The sequence below is a fragment of the Perna viridis genome, chromosome 4 (assembly GCF_037379345.1).
Source record: "Perna viridis isolate PV_CMFRI_1.1 ecotype Kerala chromosome 4, ASM3737934v1, whole genome shotgun sequence".
Taxonomy (NCBI): domain Eukaryota; kingdom Metazoa; phylum Mollusca; class Bivalvia; order Mytilida; family Mytilidae; genus Perna; species Perna viridis.
The window spans coordinates 12,678,805-12,703,065 of NC_142448.1; the positions used below are offsets into that span (position 1 = coordinate 12,678,805).

The 24,261-nt window shown below is 34.0% G+C and overlaps 2 protein-coding genes and 1 pseudogene across 2 annotated transcripts; 2 read left to right on the forward strand and 1 right to left on the reverse strand.

Annotated features, from left to right (window-relative positions):
• The first annotated feature begins 5,603 nt into the window (after window positions 1-5,603).
• Window positions 5,604-10,877, forward strand: LOC148618901 (transmembrane protein 26-like). The gene is made up of 3 exons (XM_088578257.1): window positions 5,604-5,951; window positions 9,309-9,456; window positions 9,721-10,877. Exons 1-3 carry the CDS (start codon window positions 5,752-5,754, stop codon window positions 10,477-10,479), a joined length of 1,107 nt encoding a protein of 368 aa, XP_088434383.1. The 5' UTR covers window positions 5,604-5,751; the 3' UTR covers window positions 10,480-10,877.
• A 2,145-nt stretch (window positions 10,878-13,022) lies between these two features.
• On the reverse strand, window positions 13,023-14,295 carry LOC148618902 (uncharacterized; annotated as a pseudogene).
• Window positions 14,296-16,479: 2,184 nt separating this feature from the next.
• Window positions 16,480-23,418, forward strand: LOC148618903 (transmembrane protein 26-like). Its single transcript, XM_088576906.1, has 3 exons — window positions 16,480-17,042; window positions 19,734-19,887; window positions 22,435-23,418. Exons 1-3 carry the CDS (start codon window positions 16,840-16,842, stop codon window positions 23,062-23,064), a joined length of 987 nt encoding a protein of 328 aa, XP_088433032.1. The 5' UTR covers window positions 16,480-16,839; the 3' UTR covers window positions 23,065-23,418.
• Window positions 23,419-24,261: the final 843 nt, after the last annotated feature.

Sequence of the window (24,261 nt, forward strand, 5' to 3'; positions counted from 1 at the left end):
TACTGGCACTTCATATAAAACCAATTTATATGACATTTTTGAGAGACAGTGAAATACATAATATATACAATTACAAAAAAGGCACTTTGTAATGCACTAAAAAATGAAATGGTCGAAGTAGATTTAAAAAAAGGTCGGAACACTAAATTTATAGGATAACATCATTTAAGGAATTAACACTTGATTTTAATAGCATGTGGGGTGGAAAGAAACATGAAATTAGAAATAAAAAGGCATGACAGGCCACACAAAAAAAAGAGTAAAAAAGAAGCATCTGTTACCGCCCTAATATTTTTTGTTTATACTTAAAAAATATATTCGAAATGGCCTATATATTTCTTTCATAATACATTAACAAAGAGACCCCCCCTCCCGCCATTACACACACACACAACTCAAATGTTTGCTTCCGAATCGAACCCATCAGCACGTCTTATCTTTTTGTCGAGTAAAATTTTCTGGTGGTAAATAACGAACTCGATCGCAGATTCATTTTAAGTGAGATATGTTGTGATCAAAATGCACCCTTAAAAACTCCTCCGAGATTGGTCTTAAAATACCAGTATCAATACAGACTTGAATTATAATGCTAACACCACCTGTACCAGATTTTTAATTTCTATAAGTACCATTTCTATTATGACCAAGCCATTTAAAACCATTCAGAAACAAAACTTCATTATTTTTTCAAATGAGATTCTGCTAGATCTACAACAATATATATTTATATATCCTCTGGGTCCTTATGAACTCGTGAGGCCGCCGTAACACCAACAAGCAAAGTAACATAAAAGTCCGGACTTTTATTTTAGTGAGTGAATTGTTCGATAATACACAGCGATAAATTCTGGAAAAGCAATATTTACATGGTACTTATATTGTCTATAAGGTTGACTTGATCAAGTCTCTATGAACACCAGGCGCGTAGCTGCCGTTAGGCAAAAAAGCTTTTGCCTGCACATAATTTTGCCCATTTTTTTTTTTTTTTTTTTTTGGAGATAAAATACATCCAGAAGAGGCATAAATGATGCTCTAAAACGCTATCTTCGCGGTGGATTATTTACTAGTCTAGATACTAGGGTTTTTTCAGATTTCATATAATTATAAATATCAATGATTTATTTATATATATTTATAATTTATTTGTTAACATACATTATTCATTTATCACTATTTATAATGATGAAATGAATTATAAATAAACATTCATGAATGGATTGATTTTTTTATAACCATTTTTTATAAATATTAACAAAAAAGGTTCTTTGTCCACATCGGCTTGCTATAGGCTTGAACCGTATAAGTGGGGCCAAATGAGACAAATATGAATCTTTTTTCTGTCTCAAACACTTCATTGCAATCCGAATTCAGAGCTGTATCTAACTATAATGGTGCGTCCATTACTAGATTTGCCACTATGAGCAAGCTTATAAAATGCCCCGCTTCAAGATTAAAATCACGTTAAGTTGTACACCTGAAATTGATTATCTTTCTTCGTGTCCATCTACATACGATGCTTGAGCTTTCTATACAATATCATCAAAATCCATTGAGAAAGATTTGTGCCAGATATGCAGACGGACGAAGAGACATACAGGATGATTCTAATACCACCAACTTTGTATGGAAAAGGTGATTCAATAATAAAAATAACTCCAAATTTTCTTCGCCAGTAGGAACAGCCAGTTAAGGGGAAACTATAAGATCTCACTATCGGGAATATGTAATTTATGTCCGGTCTTGATCTTCAACTTGACAAATTTACCAAATTACATTTCAAAGCAACATTTACTTTTGTTTATTAGTGTTACGACAAAGATTTCTGCTGTGAATGAAAGATTTTTCTTATTTATGACAAAACTCAGTTTTATTGTGGTTTAACAGTTTAAACCATATTTTATGATGTTAGAAACATATATAGCAACAGCAACAGGTGAATTCGTTCAGGTTATATTATAAAACTTCAAATAACTCTCTTTCACATTTAAAATTTTAAAAGTCACATTAACCCCCTTTCCCCCAAAACAAACTATTAATACAAGAAAATATGAAAAAGCATGTACAATGTTCATGTGTACTTTAATATTCCAACAAGTAATACGTGGTCATGTAGATGTAGATGTAGATTGCAGTCACTGATGGAGAGGTTCCGGAGGTTGCTGAATTATAGGCTTAAAATGACAGAGTACATACAGGAAATATCCCTTACATTTAACACACACGTTCATTAATAAGATCCTGGTGTCGATTCACTTCATTCAGGGACGTATTTTATAATTTTTCATATCCATTTTTTGTGTTACATTAAAAAAAATATAGATAGTCGAGTCAACTCAAATCTATCCTCATATTTTGTTTGGTCTCTATACATATATTTGATGTTTCGACTTGGAGCTCAGTCAGTACATACAACTCTTTTCGATTATCATCAAGTCATTAAACAAATAAAGACAATAATCGGATAATATACGCTTTAATAACAATTATGGAAAACCCATCCTTTTGAGGTAAAAACATAGAAAGAAAGCTCTACCTAATGAAAGCAAACGAACAAGATAAGATAGTTGATTCACTCCTGATGAATAACCATAATTTCTAATAGATAATTTCTACACTTGTTTTATTTCTACCCACCGCATGTTGCTAGCGGTGAGGAGAACGTGTGAGACTTTCTTCTGTGAAAGTTTGATACATTTCTACACTGCCAATAATTTCCAAATTACTATTGAATAAATAAATAAATATAAAATCGTATCCATCGACGTATTAAATGAGAAAACAGCGCGTCCGCACTTGCTCAATCATCTACATCCGTGTCGAAAAATTACGCTTTGGAACCGTCATATTCATAATTCTGGTCTTACATTCTACATATATATGACGTCGGTCACGCTCTGTCCATATAATTAAGCATTTCATTACCCTTTTTTTTATATTAGACAGAAGGTGATAACCTACAAAATTTACTTTATTTGAAATTTGCACTTTGCAATAGTTATCGTTCTTGGTTGGTTGGGTTAGTATAAATTTTCAATTATAAAAGGCTATTGCAGAACCTCGAGATTGAGGACTTTAAGGCTAAACCACCTGACTGCTCTTGCAAACGCTCTCCATTCAAATATGGTCCTTCCGGTCATGTCATTAAGGAAGATTTAAACACCATTGAAAACGAATTTCTCCATAAGGTCCTTTCTAAAAGGCTCAAGTTTAGTTTAGTTTAAACACATTTTATTTGCAAATAAACAAATTTGGATTAGACATGAGTAATTCCAACTCACATGGTCCTCTCCATACATTGAATATAACACACGATAAATAGTTGAACAAATTACGACAGTGTAGTGTACAGAAATTGACGATTTAACCTATATACACAACAGTAGGTCCAAATCACAAAAAGAAAAATATTTCACAATTTGGTGTAAAACCATTAATAAATAATAAAAAAAAGAAAAATATCAAAAGTTATTTCGATCAGTCTAAACAGAATCGACTTGAGTGCTGAATAAAATGTTGTATTGTTTTTAAGTTCTCAACATTGCTGTATTATCAAGTATTGCGTATAGTTATTCGATCTTTACTAGTATCCGGAAGATTGTCTATGTAGAATCTACATACAAAGGACATACTAGAAACAAAATGGATGAACTATCCTCAATAGGCCAGCCAGAGGTGCATTTCTGGTTTGGCACCAAACCTAGTCTGAACAGATCAGCTTTGAGTGTACTACTCGAGTGACGTAGTCTTGTATGCAAAATATTAAGCTTTCGTGTTCCATCACAATAATATGAGGGTGGTTTGAAAATGGGATTCTGATTTCTCAGTAACTGTTTGAAATTATCTAAGGCGGGTACCTGTGTCAATCGTAAGTCCAAAACTATTCCACAATCATATAGCAGATGAAAAGAGTGACTTCGAAAAAGTTTCATTACTTTGTATGTATTATTTCGGTTATTTTATATTCTTTGTTGTGTGTGTCTTTGTCCCTGGATTACATTCTTTTAACTTTCGCTAGAATCTTGGTTCCCTTAATTACTTTTTAAGAGAAAGAGTTAATGTATTATTTTCTTCACGATGCAAAATTCTAAACAAAAAGGACTATTATAGCTTAATACGTAAAACATGGCGTATATATAGACTAAACAGTATCGTTTGTTTGGTGGTTTTTCAGCATACCATTCACCCTGTCTGATTTTACATGAACTAGAATATAGTGAAAGTAATGTCAAGTAGGTGACTGAAAGTAAGGCCTGGTAACTACAACAAAAAAGTTTTACAAAGATGAAGAATAGTAATTTTCCCGCCAAAATATTTACAATACATGTGTAATTTGATACGAAAAATAAATTATGAGGAATGACTGTAATATATTTTCGCTCTGTTTGAAATAATCCCAAATGCCCATTAGCGCCACGTGGTTGAGTTTATTTCCTTATATTCTGAAAAAAAATATATCAGTGATTCCTTATAGGAGACGCGATACAAAAATTCATCTTTTCAATTTTAGTTTATTTGATTTATTACACCTAATATATAATCAAAACGCCCCTTGTAGTCACTTACGTCGTTTAATTGAAGGTAAATTAATTCAAAACCGACAACGATTCAAGCCATGCGAATTTTAATTAACCATGTGGTCACGCGGGGATGTATGGCTAACGAAAATTAAAGTTTTTTTTGTCTGCAAAAACATGTCTCCCCCGTCCCGCAAACTGGATCCACTTGCAGTATGCATCACGTCCACAGAACAGCTTCATAAAAATCCATTGAGAGGCTGCAGAGAAGTTGCGCTAACCGGTTCAGAGACATTGAACTGACAAGGTAATTATGAGGATTTCTGACAAATTTCTAAGTTCAAACGGCACGCAAATTCCTAAGTTCAAAGGGGTATAACTCCCACAAAAATTATAGGGGATCAAATTTACCTGGTAATATGCAAAATAACATATATTCTTGCTACATACCACATCTCGTAAAATTTGGTTCAATAGTTTCAGAGGAGTTGCGCTGACAAGTTAATTTATGAGGATTTTTGGCAAATGTCTAAATTCAAAGGGGCATAACTCCTACAAAAATTGGTGTAATAAAATTTTCTGGTAATATGCACTACATACGATGTTCTTGCTATATACCAAGTTTCGTAAAATTCGATTCAGCAGTTTCAGAGGAGTTGCGCTGACAAACTTTGAGGCGGACACACGGACAGACGGACAGACGGACAAGCCAAAAACAATGTCTCCCCACCAAAGTGGTGAAGAAAAAACGTTTGTTACACTCGTATTTTAACATACTGAAGTTTTTGTAAATATAAACGTTTATAAAACGATATTTTTTATGTCACGTCTCCTTTAAATAACTATAAAAATAACCCCCAGTAGCAATCCCGCGAAAACGAACAGTACAGTTTTTTGTGGGCTATTCATTGCGCCGAAGTCACTTTTAAAAAAGAAGATGGAACATGCCCTGTGCGTGACATTAAGACGTAACAATACTTAAAATATTACTAATTTGTCGGAGCAATGTACCAGAAATTTAACTTGGATCGTTCAAATTTCAATTAAACTACCCAATTTTTATATCTACGTTCCCACCATTTCATAGTTCACCGGACTCGTATTTAAATTTCTTTGTGTTGACAGGTAAATGGATCCTGTTTGCAACATAAAATTGTGAAAAATCGCAGCTCTTCAATTTGTATATATACATAAATGACTAAACGTTGACGGAGACAGTGGGATATAATATAAGGCGATGATTATCAAAAACTTGTGGAACTTTATCACGTCCATAGCAGTACGTGTTCTGTTGATAGTTCACTGTCTTCTTGCCGTGTGGAGAGCAGCCGATGTGAAAAATGATAACCTCTACTGGCTCCTTGCTATTACTAATGTTTTCATCGTCGCTGAAGGGATTATTAGAGTTCTTAAATATGACGGGGAAGAATCAAAATGGTAAGATAAATATGTGATATATAGCCTGCGGCTCTTGGACCAATATCAAACATTGGGCTAATAATACATGTGATATGAAAATGTTATGTGATGTTCTTTTTATCATATGCTTCACAATAGTAAAAAATAAGGCTATTAAATCATACATTTTGAAAACAATTTTTCAACAATTTAATAATAACGGGATAATAACAGACAGCACTTTCATATCACTCACAGTTTTACGTTTTGGATTAATATTCTTCATAGACTATATATTCCATGGTATCGTCAATCTCTGTTTCCATCATACCCAGCTGTTCGTCTGTTTGGTCGCTAGACGCCTATACGATAATTGCCGAGTGTTTACGGAAAGGGGTGTTTTGATATCAGCCCCCTTAGATAATCTTGAAAAATATCAAATTTTTGGCCCTAAAACTTGCTTTATTATACAGTAAGAAATGATACTTAATTTCTATAAGTATATGATAATACGACATATGGCAGATATGCCATGCATTTCAGGACGAAAACGAATAAACAACCTGCACAAATCCGTGCTTGTACTGATCCGACACGCTGATCGAGTCGGGTTTTTAATGTGCTAGCTCACAGAAGCAAGTCTGCAGACACGTATTTCACCCGCTCGGACACATCATTCAGACTCCGAGCTAACCAGTCATCACTGATCTCCTTAATTCCGCGTACTCAAGGTGTAGTGGCTACCAATTTTGAAATTTTTGGAATGATTCAATCGGGGATCAAACCCACAAACTCCCGCATTCGAGGCGAGCACGCTACGGCAAGACTATCGAGGTCTAGAATTCTAGTTTATGTACAACAAAGCAAGAAAACCCGATAAAAGGTCTTTAACAAGTGTATAGAAATGAAAGCAAATAAAGGGTTCTTTGTCCAATTCTTCTATAGCTAGGTATAAGAGCGCTTATGTTCTTCAATCAAAACTAATTGAATGTGAAGGGACGTTCATAAATGATTTAAAACAAAGAAATTACTGTATTTCAAAATATAAAACGAGTATCTTTTCCATTTCATACCAAAAATATTCCAAGTAAAAAAGCAAAAAGAAATTTACTGAATAATATCAGTTACCTACGTTATAACCCGGGTGTGTGGAAATTGTACCACCTGAAAGTTATTCTGCTCTGCAGCCATCCTTGGGCATGGGATTTGTACTGACGGGTAACCAACCAATCAATAGTCTGTATAGGTTTCAAAGGTGTCATCCCATTTATCTTGCATTTGTAAATGTAGAGATGAAATTTTGATGGGCATTGGGCTGTATGTACTTAATTATGATGAGCATGTCAACAAGTTTTCTATTTAAATTTAAGAAAACTTTTGACCATGTATTTCGTTCTTCAACAATTATTTATGTAATTTATTTTTAACTTCCATTGATCGAATTGGGATGTTTAGTTTATGTACATGAAGTATTCATTTTAACGATTACAATTTTTGATGTAAATATATTTCAATCATTGGATTTTGCTTACTTTACATTGTAATTAAAATATTTTTAATATATTATTAATATCACACACACAAAAACATAGCTATCTTATTAGTCAAAATAATTTTGCAGGACCAATTGGATGTCCATTTTTCACAAATGTAGGACAAATAGGTATAAACCGTTACAAAGAGAGGACAGGTAATTTGGCACTATCAATCTCTCTGCCATTTTATTTATCGCTCTTTTTATAAAATCATATTTACGTTAGGAATGGTCAACACCATGGTCATATAGTTGAAATAGAAACCATTATTAAAAAAGTATCCGAGTAATAATAAAATGAATCTAGATTGCTTTGAGAGGATCTAGGTAATCTTGTAATGTTGACACATTGTAAAATATTATTAAGTATACTTAGTAAGTCCACAAAAGAACAACACCAATGAAAATTAAACATAAACATGTTTCATTATACTTCGTGAAGACTTCACGCTTTATGGTATAATAAATAATTCCTTACACATACAAATTAGACAATTGTTTATTTAAATTTCATAGGATGATGTCGACTGGGAGACATGTGGCTCATCCGCTGACAGTCGGGTTGTATTCTAAATAAACGTCTGGATTAAACCCATAATCAAAGCAACTCCTGTTTTGTTTAAATTGTAGCCTGGTGACTGTTCAGTATAATATACTGTAACATTATAAAAAAAACTTTTAGATTAGAAATATTTCGGAAATGGATAGTAAGGAAATTACTTCTGAAATATAACGAATCAGGTTTGAGGCGATACCCGATAGTATTTGATCTGGACGAGAAGGATTGTGCATCCGGTTATCTACTGCGTTGTTTATTTACGGTTTATTATGACACTTTTATTAAAAGATTTTCTATATTCGGTATGTTTGCTTGTAAATTTTTAAGAAAGAAAACCCTATGTTTTTATTTTGTCCTTCCACCGAACACATATCTAAAATCAACTAACAAATAAAATCAGTGTGAAAAAACACTCATCGAACTTCCTACCTAATTGGAGAAAGACATTAAAACACCATTTAATTTTAAAACATTCAATTACCCCAAATCCATTTATCAGTCAATATACTGATTTGACCATTTGAAAACTGGAGAAATGTGACGTACAATGCAGGCTGGTTCAAGATCTAGACCACTATAAATAAGCTCTTTATAATGAAATTTTAGCTATTCAAATCCAAGACTTATACTAACTTTTTCAGTGACACTTTGAATTATCAACATATTCACATGTAAAAAAAAGTCTCTACAAAAATACATGTCCCATTCAACCTCTAATTATGCAACTACAATTCTGGGTTCTGCTGTCTTTTTTATCGTTTAATTTGTAGATTCAAAGGGGGAACAATGTATACTACTCGGGTAGATTTTACTAATAATGAATATTTTAATTATATGATTTTCACGTAGAAGTTTTAAGCTAACTGTTGTACATTGGCTGCAATGTACAATTACATGTAGATTAAATGCGCAAAAGTGCATAAAATATCTAGAAATTACTCCAAGCAATGTTTACGACTCGACAAAAAGTAGTTCTTTCGCACGAAAATGGCGATTATTTGACACAAACGTACATGTAGACTAAACTGTTTTATACATATATTGCTTATTTATGTTACAGTTTGGATGATAATTTATGTTGATAATCTTTATCTCTTAATGTTATATCGTCATTTACTTCAGTCCAAATATTATGGTTTATCAGTTTCAGTTTTATCCGCCTGCACATAAAGCGGGCCAGTAATTATTAAACAGATAATTGTCAGAACGAAAAAAAAAAATACTTTCGTTCAACAACAGACGTTAAAATAGTTTGAAATAAAAGTTTGCGATGCTATATAAGGAATCTGTATTCTACTTTCAGGTTCAGTCCATGCATTTTGTTCTATTTAGCTGGATTAGTACCAGCGATATGGATCCTGGAAATGGACAGGCTACAACAATACAAAGATATTAGTTCTTCGGCCAATATCACGAATGCTCAAACTGTAGCCTTGTCGACTATTAACGGAGTAAGTGTCTTATTCTTTAATATTACATTTGTAGCATCTGAGACATAACAAATCAGAAAGATGCGTATGTATCTTTAAAAAATACGTACATTATGAGATTAGTTCGATCTCAGGTATTCGCTACTTCTATCGATTGTACGACGGGAGTAAAAATTCAGTTTTACTTGCAGACACATTATTCTCGACTTTGATCATGTTTAATTGTAAGGCATGAAGTTTGCACTGTATTGTTTTCTGTATGTATATTTTTATATTCGCATTCAGGTGACACTTCCTGTGAAGCTAGATGAGGACACGTGGGTTTCGGTACTGGAGCAGTCGATGCTATTTATATTTATCCTTGCGAGATGGATACTACCAAGGGGTAGGGTAACCCGAGACCAACTATCCCAGTTGCTGTTTGTGTATATTGGATCAGCGTCTGATGTCATGGAACTATTCGTAATCTTTGAAGAACCAGAAATAAGAGCCGATCTAACTTCAAGTTATGTGACACTCGGTGTGTGGACTCTTAGTTTGTTTCAGTTTTGTCTCATATTGACCGCAACAAGAGATATTGATGGGATAAATGTCGCAAAGGACACAGATTTTAATGGAGAAATTCCAGAAGACACTCCGGAAGGCGAGACAAAAGAGCACATGCCAACATGTTGCGACAGAGTATTTGAAGTGGAAATCTGGAGTTTATTCATTTCGATGTTTTTACAAGATGGCCCTTTCTTGGGAGTGAGGATGTATGCTATCGTCATTAAAGGAGTTTTATCCTATGGTATTCTTTTCTTCACGGCAAAAAACATTTTGATGCTTGGACTTCTTTTCTATCGTCTCGTAATAATTTGCCATCAAGCAATGGCCGTCAATCCAGAGGACGTCAAGTCACCCCCTTTGCAGGAGAGACGCACAAGTCATGCACCGACAAAATCCAGACAGTCGTTTGCTGCGTCAGAGAAAAAAATATCGAAGCAGTCATTGATTTCTACACTAGGTTCAACCTCAACTAAAAGTAGCATTGTAAATCAATAATTTTGAGAAAGGCAGATTGAAAATGGAACGAAAAGTGTTGAGGGACAAGACGCGAAAACTGTCTAGTTCTTACAAATACTGAGTGCAGTTGATACAATATTCTTCCTAACTATGAGTAGCGATAATGTACCAATCGTACAGTTAGGAAAACTTAAACTGTCATAGTATTTATATTGCTCTCTAATTGTATTTAATGTATTCCGTCCAAAATCCGAATTTTGTGATATAAGAATATGAACATTGAACTATTTAAGATAGTTATACTACAGAAATACTCGTTACATAGTTGTGAACTTATTGTGACGTCATGTGACATTTCCCTTTAGTTTGCCTATTAGCTTTTCAGGTGCGTGGTGTAAAACAGAGAGAAAGAACAATATAAAAAACAATGTACTTTAGTTGAATCTTTCGTATCCGAGCCGAAAACTCATTCACGTGACTGTCTTTTGTTTCCACCAATTAAAATTATATGCGTCGGTCAGTGGACCTCGTTCACCCAGGTATGTCATGTATGCAATTAGCAAAATCAAATGTTAAAGATTTGACCATTAATTGACTATTAGTAGTTATAAATAAATGTTTGAGATTTAAGAAAACAAATTTTAATCAATGGTATTCATTTACTTTAAGTACACAAAATGTAGTTTTGAAAGAATACAGCTATTCCAAAGTCCCATGTCAGTTGAACTCATCAACTGATAAGTTGATTGATACTAGACCAAGAAAACAGACATAACACGATAAACAACAAATTTAACAACAGAAATTTAAAAACAATGAGCCAAATCTGTGCCAGATGCATCGACAGGGTAGGCAATATTTGCTTTTTCTAGAATCATCCGCTGAGTTACCTATATAATGTCAAATATGTGTTGAAAGGAAAGATGGAACCTACGACATTGCGAAAAAAATCTGTTCTTATAGGGTTTATGGGCAAACCATCAGAATCATGTCGATCGCTAAACTTTTGAAGTGATGACTTTAGTCTCATGGAGGCATAGCCAGGTTCCAATGGCTCATTTGCAAGAAGGATAACACGGTATAAACATCCAAATAGCTTCGGTAGGATCTGACATAACGCATGAGTTGTGATGAAAAAACTCCATCCGCGTGGTTCGAAGGAACGTTACCACAGACAAATAGAAAATTGACAGTCGTCGTGTCTTCCTCCTGCGTCGATAGCTTCTGAGTACCTGTGGTGTCCCTTTGCCCAAAGTTCTTTGGAATAGATCTAAAAAAGGCAAACTTTGTATTTACATAGGCACATCAACTGATTGTTGAAAACATGTCTTTAACACAATTATTCCATCTGTCCTGTCTTAGAATAGCAACGATGCATTTTTCTAAGTCAATATTTTAACATCTGCAGTTGAATACCCGTTTAAGAGGTTTACGATTGTCACCATTCTTATTTTTCCGTTCTTCTTCGGAACAAGAAATAATGTACTGTAAAAAACCGTTTATAGCCTGTTGAAAATTTACTTTTTCTATGACATCTTTTGCCAAAAGAGTATCGATTTCTTGCATAAAAAGACTTTTGAGACATCAAAGTAGTCTTTATTCCCGTCCAAAGATGTTTCACTTGAAATTTCAATTTTTAACCCTCTTGAATAATCGAATTATCCACCGATTCGTTGAATTTTTTCTGCCAATTTTGAAGAAATTTTGTTAGGCGACTCCCAACAGGTATTTCTGGACACAAACATATTGTATTTGCCTCTGAATAAACTGTCATTCTTCTTGGGGATCCGAAAAGAACCCCAAGAACTCTTGCGAGACTTGCCGTCTTTCTTCTGGTTAGCCTAGTTAGCCTTATATACCACTGACTTAAAGTCCCCTTTCTCACGGGAAAACTTCTGATTTGAACCTGAATAACCTCCTGAAAATCCACTTGTTGGTCCCTTAGGTTTAGGATCTGAAGATTTTGGAAACTTAGCACCTGACGTTACTGACTTTTCACCACCACCATACTTTCTCTTCCCGAAAGAGAACTCTGGTAAGAGATCACTAAGTTGATCTTTACTGTCTTTCCTTTTCTCTAGATAATTGATTGATTGATTATTGGGGATTAACGCCCGAGCAGCAATATTTTAGCTATATTCAGGCGATGAACATGAAATGGATGATAAAATGAACATGAAATGATGATGAAATGAAAAATAGGATGGGACACAAGGATAGTAGGGTCGACAAATTTTGATTGCCACTAGAAAAAGGAAGGGATGTGTAGGATCGGGCAATTTAGCCTCCTGTGGCGCAAAGGTTCCTACTCCGGGAGAAAACCACAGCAGGGTTCTTTAACGTGCGAAAAACGTGGCTTCTTTCCCAACACGGTTAACCACTTTGGTTTGCGGTCAGGTTTTCCGTATTATAGCCTGACAACCTTAGCATGTAACACGCCAAGGGTACCCCATTCCACCACCTTTGGCAAACAACCCAGTTGCTCTGTGGGCAGAGCCCCTTAGCTCCCTGCTAGAGTTCTGAGCACTACTTAGTCACCTTTTAAGACAAGCTTAGCGCTGCAACAGGCCTATTTTTTGACATCAAGTATTAATATCTTTAATTAATGCTAAACCACTATCCTGGCTTGCTGCCTTACGGCGAATTAAATCACAAAAAGGCTCAGTAACATCCGCTTGGTCAGGAGTTTTCGTTGACATTACAAACAGGTCCTTGACAGTCTGACCTACAGTTTTTTTTGTCAATGTCCTTATCCTATGCATTTAACAAAGACCTTAATGCTTGTTGTATGTAAAGAATGGAAATAATATTCATACGAGCCGCAAGCTGTACTTGATATCCCAACTTTTCAATTTGACGGAGTGGTTGTGTATACAATTGACGGTGACTGTCCCAAGATTTAACAGCCTTCTGACTGTGAGTTTGTTTGAGCATAGGTTCAAGAATATCATCTAAAGGAGGAACCTGAAAAAAATCTACTGCACTATCATGTTTAGGGAAAATGTTCTTTTATTCCTCCCTGTAAGATGGTCAGAGTACTTGCTACGCCAAGAATTTTCAAGAATATTCACTTTTGCTTGGTCTAATTTTAATCCTACCCTACTCTTTTGTTTTGCAATGTCTTCCTTAAAGATCTGCGACAAAAAATACTCCTTGACTGACTACTTTCTGACTGTTCATTAGTCAAGTCATGCTCACTCACAGATTTCTGCAAATCTGTATTCTGTGTTTTGGCACATGAAATATGCTTCTGAAGCCTTTCAACCCTACTGTTTGAAACATTTTATGCGTGGTCAATTACATGTATGCTATCAGTGTCTCCTTAACTGGACTATTTCCAGACAAACTTCCATTAAATTCACTTTCGTCATATTCATACCTTATGTCTAACTCCTGACGTTCCCCTTTATTTAACCGTAATAGAAAATTCCGACTTGGTGTCAAAGTCTCTATTACGAGATATTCTAGGGGAACTAAATCTTCATCTAAGTTAGGATTTAACCCTATAATTTGTTGTTGTGGTCTACGCGCCTCTTCTGGGTCATTATCCACCCCTCGACCATCAGATCTAGGCAGAGCTGAGCTATCCTTATTCTGACAGTTACTACCTTGAGAAAATAGCCGAAAAAGTCTATCAAACTTATCATTGAAACTATTTTCCATGTTACTAAGATTTTTGTCTACCTCAGCCTGAATAGTTTCTGTTTTCGATGGTTTCGAAGAACATTTCCTCTTACTTGGGTCCTTCTCTGTCCGAGAACAAAAAGAATCATCACTCACAACCCTAGCTTTAGGTGTGTTGGAAAATGGCCGACTTTCTGAAGGTGAGTCGTGACAATTCGATTCACCCTCCATACTCCTCGTAAAAGTTATTACAAGAAAAGAAACTTAAACTTTAACACTTTGAAACGTAAAATTTCCTAATCTACGATATATTTACGATGAGTCCGTTCTATTGAACGCAAAAATTAAAACTAAATAGCTTACCTGTACTTCCAGGTATGTTTCCGAGTGATGTCGGAACCGGATGTGGTAAATTCTGATTCACTCGGATGTTACTAATTGCGATGAGAATACGTGTTCGAACGAACGTAACGATCGATATTCTATTGTAAAAATAAAATATTATTTTATTTACATTTCAGAAATATATTTAACATAACTATAAAAAATGGGTTTCAATGAGACAGTTATGCAGGCGCGTAGCTGCCGTTAGGCAAAAAAGCTTTTGCCTGCACTTAATTTTGCCATTTTTTTTTAGATAATATACATCCAGGAGAGGCATAAATGATGCTCTAAAACGCTATCTCCGCGGCCCCCAGACCCCCTGCCGTAATTTTGCCTACACTTCAATTTGGCCTCAGCTACGCGCCTGTTATGTAAAACATAATACTTTCCGGATAAAATCTTATCCTGTGGAAATTATTTTACATCATTTTTTTCCGGAGGATATTATTTCCCTATGAAAATTTTCCACACCTATTAAATCGTATCCACTAATTGAACAATGATATTTACTATAATTTATTATGAAAAAGCTAGAAGTATTCCTAATTGTACACTAGATATTATTCCATGATACAGAAGTATTAGATAATATCCTGAAAATAGTTGACATAGAGTGAACAGAATTTGTAATTGTACACAGGGTATTATTTGATACTATTAAATAATACACTCTGCCCAATAAAGGTTTTGTAGTGATAGAAATACAAGTACCTGTAGGAAATGAACCATCCGAGAGTGAAAATGAAAGTACAGAGGATGCGTTACCAATACCGAGAAACGTGTTAAAAAAATAAAAAATAGCAGTATTTATGAATACTATTATTAAATTTAGTTTGACGTGCTTTTATATTATTGTATAAATTGTCTCTGTCAATTACTAAAAAAATCAATTTAGTTGGAATTTAAAGCTGCATTAGCTGCCAAATTTGTTCAGTTTAGATTCTACAGAATTTTGCTGATTCAGTGAAATAAGTTTGTAGCAATGCAGTTGAAGGAATAAATGTCGATAATACCTACAGAATATTGTGAAAACAACGTTTTTCTTAATCAGGCTGAGAGAAGATCGATAACTCTGATCTATTTTTCGCCATTAGGACATACACCTGGGTTAAAAATACTTCAACCTCGGTAAAAATATAACAATAACGGATACACAGGTAAGCACGTGTCTTGTTTTCATTTCATTTCATCTATTTCTTTATTAGTTTTCAAATAAATATTAATGACCATATTTGAGCCACATATCACAATACGTAAATTTCAAATGGATCCTTGCGTTATATTCGAACTTTTTTTCTTTTACGACTTGAATCCGTCGGTCTTCCATGCCGTTGGATAACCACTTTCGCTTTGCAATCAGATTTGTTATTAAAGAAGCGACCCTTACAGCACATGCGCGGATTAAGGTCACCGAAGTCACATGCATACCAATTCATGTAAATTTGTCTTGCAAGACAATAAATTTATAGACACCTATTTCATGTATTTAATGCATTTTATTTCTGGATGTCAAATGAAATTATACATGAAAAGTACAATTTAGTAGCAAGCATGGATAAGTGTTTTTAAGAATGTGATTGGTGTAATGTTTTGTTATTGAAAGTTTTCCTGAATAATATTTTATTGTTAAGTAGTACCACTGGAATAATATATTTTTAAAAATATACATATACCTGGAAGTAAATAATTTTCAGGGTAATATTTATTTATTAAATGATATCTTGGATGAATAAAACTATGTGTAAAACATCCCATGGAATAACATTCAGGATACTTATATTAATATCGGAAAATATCCTCGATGAAAATTTATATCTAAAAACATCATATGATCCAGGATACTAATTAATGTCTAAAAGCATCCTGAATAACATGTCACATAAAAAAAACTGTCCGAATTATTAATACATAACACTGTGAACTCTTTTTACGTCACAAAAAAAAACAAGCCCCACTTTTTTTCAAATAATATCCGTAAAGGAAACTCTTTCAGACACTTGTATGTTTATTCATCATAAGGTTCAGTATAGAAACCATTTAATGGATAACATTTAACTATTATAAAATATCCTGGGAATTTTTTTTCGGTGGAAAGTATTTCACACAGGATACTTTTGGATGTTACAGTTACAACGCTCTCCCATTTATGCTCAAAAAGGTTGGTCGATTATATTGAAAAAAAAACAACTGAAAATCACCGTAGCAGCCCTTCCTCTCCTTTAGGGCAGCCGGCGTCCGCCGTATGGAACGAATCCAAATAACTTGTCGTAAACCCAAGTTGATATAAAACTTATCGATCCGTGCATGACATATATTAACTCGTGAGTTTTCATGAACAAAAACTCAGGGAATTTGACCCTTGTGAAAAACTCACGTACTTGACGACACATTATGGGAATCATTAAAAACTTGTGGAACTTTATCACGTCCATAGCAGTACGTGTTCTGTTGATCGTTCACTGTCTTCTTGCCGTGTGGAGAGCAGCCGATGTGAAAAATGAAAACCTCTACTGGCTCCTTGCTTCGACTAATGTTTTCATCGTAATTGAAGGGATTATCAGAATTGTTTATCATGGCGGAGAAGAATCAAAATGGTAAAACAAAAATAGTGGTACTGTGTAAAATATTTAGCTTGAGTTAATACTTGGTGACATTTTGTAAATTTTAGAGCAGCCACTTTGTCGCCTGGTACTCTTATCTAACTACCACAAACCAACAATTACTACAGAATTCTATAAGTTATAGACACCGACCAGTTTTGTACTGAGGGGGACCTGGGATTATTTGGAAGAAAAACATATTCCAAATTTGAGCAAAACGTTTCCTTTTACAATCTTTACTGGTGGAACCCTGGTGTCCCTACACTCATGACTGTATTACCAAAGAGGCGGAAGAAACATCTGTTATATATATATATGTTTCTTCCGCCTCTTTGGTAATACAATCATGGGTGCAGAGATACCAGGGTTCCACCAGTAAAGATTAATCACAAGTATCATTGTTAGTGAGTCGGCTTCACAGATAGCTACTGAAATTCCGCAGTGTACAGCTACTGATGTTTGGTAGCATATTTCGAGTGTGCAGTCGCTTGTGAATGTGGGGTAATGCCATTATGTTGTCATCACATAACCATTCCAAGTTAGTGCTATTTGAGAGTAAAAAATTGTTATTTTTAGAAGTCAAACTCAACAAAATTCATCATCTATCTTTGATTGGAATTTTAGTAGTCATGGACCCTTGGCACATTGAAGTTGAAAATGATCCTAGAATGTTTTAGAATGTTAATAAAAAAATTCTAAAAGAATCAAGTATTTCTTTAATATAATGGGAATATCCAATTTAATTCCAAAACAAACTTCACCAACTACTAAAAGTAATTCTATCAGTATATTATGACTGCTTTACTTCCGTGAGTTTAGTAACCATTACTTTTACCAGAGTTGTGCCCACGAAGTCCAATATTGCTAGCGGATGACCAATAACTCAACCAATATGGAAGACCTTACACAATTATACCTTTATTGACTGACTAGTCCAAAACGTTATATTGGCCTAGCCAATATGGATTATAACCAAGCTAATATAACGTATTGGACGGCTAAATCCCGTGTCGGACGACTAAACCCCGTATCGGCGCGCTTTTGTATTTTATATTATATTGGCAGTTTTGATCATATTTAGCCCAATATTTAAACGTATAGCTATATTAGTCTGAGGCAAATACGATATGATATGGGACCAATATGAAAACACACATTCTAGGGGAGCAAACATTAAATATTTATCGGGGGTGGGGTAGTATCAGATTTGAAATAAAAAGGCAGGACAATGATGAATGGTTAAAATAATCCAGGATTGAGTAAATCCAGGAAAATAACAAGTCCGGTCAGAAATTATACTGAAAAAAAGTCCCAAGACACAAGTCATTTATCCTGCCCGTATTATACGCACGTTTTCCACTTTTGGTTTTGAGTACTCCTTGTATACAGTTATTTTTGGATTTAGATCTTTCTATATACTTGTTTTTAATACTGCTGTTGAGAAGTTACTCATTTAATCACGTGTACAACATATCGAAATTTGCAATATAAATGATTGGTATTTTTGTATCCATACTAGTCCTGTTGAACATATTTAGCCTGTTTGTCCGTGTTTACCCATTTATTTTAGTATTATAGCGTAATGTTTTCTATATTGGCTTAGCAATTGTCCGAGGCTAGCCGATAACCAATAACTCAGACAATATGGAAAACCTAACGCAGTTATACCTTTATTGACTAACTTGTCCGATACGTCATATTGGCCTAGTCCAATACGCCATATTGGTCTAGACCAATATGGGTTTTAACCAGGCCAATATATAAATGACGTATTGGACGGACAAAAGCCTTATTGGACAGCTACATCCTTTACATTTTTGAATTTTGTATTGTATTGGCAGTTTTGATCATATTTAGGCTAATATTCGAACGTTAGTCAATGTGTAAGGTTTTCTATATTGGCTTACTTATTGGTTTATTTAAATTTCGTCAGAATTGAATTATAGAATTATAAATGTAACTGTAACATTTTTTATGTTAACAATTGGAAGTTCTAGCAGTATACATAAGCATGGTAATACATGTATTTTGTTATCTTTGTAAACATAACTTGTTAATGAAGATCGTTTTTATGTTTTTTTGTTTTTTTTGTTTTTTGTTTTTTTTTTTCATAATGGCACTGTACTATGTCCTCATACAAGCCATATCTATGTATGAAACGCGTTCAAATTGTAAAAAAGCTAAAACTAATACATTTGTATATACAGAATAGATCACAGCTGTAAATTTTCGCGAATGCTTGTGAACATCAAAAGGCGAGAAAATATAACAGAGTATAAAAACGAATAAGAAAAAACCTTAAGACTTTTCAAAGAGAATCCTGCCAGTGAAATTCGTATTGTTTTGTCGTTGTATTTGCTTAAGATTTTACTTTGTATACGATTGCAAACAATGCAATATTGTGTCCAAACCAACTGGTGTGTCTATAATCAAGTATAAGTCCCTATGTTCATGCGTGTCAAAAACTAATATTGTCTCCATACTAGCCCCAAATGAACAGAGATCACCATATTGCGTTCGTATCATCCTGCACTGTGCGAAGCTATTTATTGCTGTACATATATATAGTGTGACTATTGATCAAATAACTGTCAACACCTTAACGATTTCCGATTCAATTGCATTTGATCAGCTTGATTGAAATCATAGGTTGCAATGAAAATAAGGAATCTCTTCTATTTTCAGGTTCAGTCCGTGTATTTTGTTTTATTTAGCTGGATTAGTACCAGCGATATGGATCCTGGAAATGGACAGGCTACAACAATACAAAGATATTAGTTCCTCGGCCAATATCACAGATGCTCAAGCTGTAGCCTTGTCGAGTATTAATGGAATAAGTGTCCTATTAAGCGAATGGTTTGAAAACTTTTGACTTTGTAATGCTAAAAAGGTATTCAGCATTTTTGCTGACTTAATCCATATAGCATTAAGTTTAGGTTAAACAATGAAAATGCCCGACAATTCGGACTACTTAGTTCCACAGCAATTCCCCTTCAAAGAAAAAAATCCTGATTATGAACTTGCCCTCTTATTTAGGTTCGAGTGGATTTTATTTATTTAATATCGATGAATTTAACTATGACTTGATTCATTAAGAATCTCAAACTGAAGAGATTCAGATTCAATATTTTATTATAGTCACATTACATATAATACATTTAAAACAACAAAACAATACAGTTATAATACACAGGTGCCATTCCATAATTAGAATGATGAGAGACTTTAAAACTTATAATATAACTATACACATTATAAAATACATTATCTGAAGTATTTAAGAATATAAAAAAGTATTCCTTCTACTTAAAATATTGAAGAACGTTTTGGCAACGTAATAAAAATACTCATCCGATTTTAAAAAAATATTTTTTTCTTCGGCGGACAAAAGATTAAATTCAAAATTATCTCTGTCGACTTCATTAAAAAGAGCAGATCTCAAATCTGAGTATAAGGGACAAAACATTACAACATGTTTCTCATTTTCAATGCAAGAATCATTTCAATGAAACCAGAATCTTTCTTCAATATTTTTACGCTCATAGCGACCAGTCTCAATCCTCAGTGGTGCAACGCCACGCCTAAATTTGGCAAATGCACGTCTATATCTATAATTAACATTACATCTCAAATATTTCTCTGTCCCATAGGAGCATTAAAGTAATTTATATCTACGTAATTTCTTACCAATGTCTTGATCTAAAATTATATTTTCCCAATCAGCTTTAAATCTATCAAAACGTAACATTTCTAAATTTACAATAGATCTCTTGCTTAACATATTATCAATATTAATAAAATTATCGTAATTACATTTCCGTAATTTTTCTTTTACTCTATAACACCAGTTTTTATTACTTAGATTTAAACTCCATTGAAAAACTTTAAGATTTACTCTATCTCTATCCATAACAGTAAACATTTTCCACTGTCTAAATACTGATGTCCAATGTTTAGCGCATGGTGGCCTGCAGCCCATATCGCCATTAACCGCATCGTTTGGTGAATATTTGTCAACACCCATAAAAAATCTGATAGCTCTGTTCTGGACAGCATTTATACAAGAAAAACTTCCGGTTCCCTATATAGCTGAACTATAATTTATAACTGGTCAGTCCAGAACATCAAAACGTTGAGTAAAAGTGGAATACTGGAAGCCATCGTTGTCTTTGCTCTTAACAGTAAGTAAACTACGCGCTCTATTTGCTGATTTTGCCACTGATTTGGCCATTATGATCTAAATATTGTGTAAATAAAAGACCTAAGTATTGGTAGCTTGATACCACTTCAATATATTCATCATTAAATATAAATGATCTGTTTGTTTTGGGAACCGATTGATTTCTAAAATGTACATTTTTTTTTGAACATTAACATGTAGATATTTCCTTTTACACCAACCATTCAATGCGTTCTAAAACATTAACTGTAAATCATTATCATTTTCAGCAATTAAAACAATATCATCTGCATATAATAAAATGTTCAATTTACAACCACTCATATCAATACCAATATCTAGTGCCATTATCTCTGTAACTAAACTGTTTATCAATATATTAAAACAAAATAGGAGAAAACAGACACCCTTGCTTTAGTCCAGTATTAACATTAAACCAATCTGTCATGTAACTATTTTTTACAGCACTATATACCTTTTACTGCACATACAGCTTTTGTACTTATACCATATCATACAAATCTTGACAAAGTAAGTTTCTATTCACTGTCATAAGACTTTTTAAAATTTACAGAGGCAGCAAACGTCGACAGCTTTTTTAACTCTCTAGTTTTTATAATAGATGTAAGTGTACTGATTTGATCTAAAGTGCTTCTTTTGTTTCTAAACCCATTTTGTTCATCATGTAATTTATCATTGATCTCTAACCAAAACACCAGTCTTGCATTGACTATGCTGCAATATAATTTATATACACAAGGTGCCAATGTGATACCTTCATAAGACATATAGAATCCTTAGGGTCGGACGTCGAACACTTTGGAGTTGTTGTAATTAAACCTTTGCCACATGACGATAGTACAACCCCAAATTAAATCATAAATTGAACATTGTGTAATAAATGTACTAAAACATCGTTTAAAAATAACTCTGTAGGTATCAAATCAATTTCCAGGTGTTTACCGTTTTTGCATTATTGAAGAGTTAATAAAATCATCCTTCAATTTAAAATTTCAAGCAATTAGCTTGAATAACCTTTAATGATTTGAGGATAGTCTCATTTTTTATGAAACCGAACCCATGTTCTACATGAACATTTTGTCTAGAGAACTCGCTACCAAATATACATGTATACCGTTTAATACAAAACCAAAACAAAAGAAGGAACTTATTGGGCTTATTATATAAAATTATCGTTTCATTCAGGTCATACTTCCGGTGACACTAGATGAGGACACGTGGGTTTCGGTACTGGAGCAGTCAATGCTTTTCATATTTATCCTTGCGAAATGGATATTACCAAGGGGTAGGATAACCCGAGATCAACTATCACAGTTGCTGTTTGTGTACATAGGATCAGCGTCTGACGTCATGGAACTATTCGTAATCTTTGAAGAACCAGAAATAAGAGCCGACCTAACTCTAAGCTATGTGACACTCGGAGTGTGGTCTCTTAGTTTGTTTCAGTTTTGTCTTATATTGACAGCAACAAGAGACAATGCTGGGATAAATGAGACAAAGGACACACATTTTCAAGGAGAAATTCTAGAAATGCCCACTTGTTGTGAGAGAGTATTTGAAGCGGAAATCTGGAGTTTATTCATTTCGATATTTTTACAAGATGGGCCTTTCCTGGGAGTGAGGATGTATGCTATCGTCATCAAAGGGGTCTTATCTTACGGTATTCTTTTCTTCGCGGCAAAAAATGTCTTAATGCTTGGACTTCTTTTCTATCGTCTGGTAATAATTTGCCAAAAGACCTATACAGTCAATAAAACCAAAGCATTCAACCTATCAACAGGCGAACCTAATACTTCGGATAACAACAAAATATAGACAGTTATTGATTAGCCTCTGAACCATTGACATGAATTCTAGCTGGACATATAAAAGTTAACAATCTATCGGACTAAATTCGAACATTTGTTCTTTTTAAGTATAAAGTTAAGAAGAAAACACGCGTAATACTTCATTAGAGTATTATGATATAAAGGGAATGTTTGAGGAGATAAAATTCTGAAAATATTTTCCCGGTTTCATAAGGGTTTTATTTTAGTAACGTAACTGTACATTTTTCATAATATTCATTTTCCTCAAAAAAGTATACGAAAGCCCATTGAGCTCATTTTCGTTAATGAAAATCCGTTTAATTACTAGTATTTTGATGAAATTATATTTGAAGCACAGGCATTATTTGTTATTTATACTCAAAATGACGATGTTTAGTGTTCATTTATAATATAATATGATATCTATAAACAAAAGTGATTGTGGAAGGTTAGGTATAATTATTATAAGATATGAATGGAGTACGAACATTATTGTTAAAGTCTTGCAACCATAGGATTTTATTTTACATAGCACGACTCTATGTAAACTTCGCCTCTAGTCTGGTAGATCGTGTGTTCATATAGATCCTTGACGGAGTCATGTCAACAAATCTTACTTTGGTAGTCATTGCTTCTCCGCCAAGCAAGCGGCATATACGAGATAGGGCTTGGAGTCACCTTTTTTTATCGAGCTGCCCTTTCTCTGTGCCAGTACATGAAATTCTGGTTAGGGTATCGGATAAGCACAATCTGGACCTGTTCACATGACCAAAGTTTACATCAAATACCTGCAATAGTACAATATTGGTTAAGTATTACATATATGAAGGTATAATTGTCGGATGCTTGTAAGAGTAATTCGTGGCTAGTGAGCTTAATTTTCCTAACACCTTTTGAATATCGATATTGATGAAACTATATGTAAATTTGGACGGCAAAAAAATTCTTGATGCATGAAACCGGTGCAAACTCTAAGGGAACAAACACCTTTTGTAGTGTTTACAGGAATGGGACCCATTTTTTATTATTGGCAAGCATGGGGTATGAACATTTTAAAAAAATATCTGTAACACACAAAAATAACAACATGCACATCTGGCAAAGTGAACTTAACAGTAATAACATAGCAACAAAAATGTTATGTTTGTTTTTGTTTGTTTGTTGGGGTTTAACGTCCGAGCAGCAACATTTCAGCTATATTCAG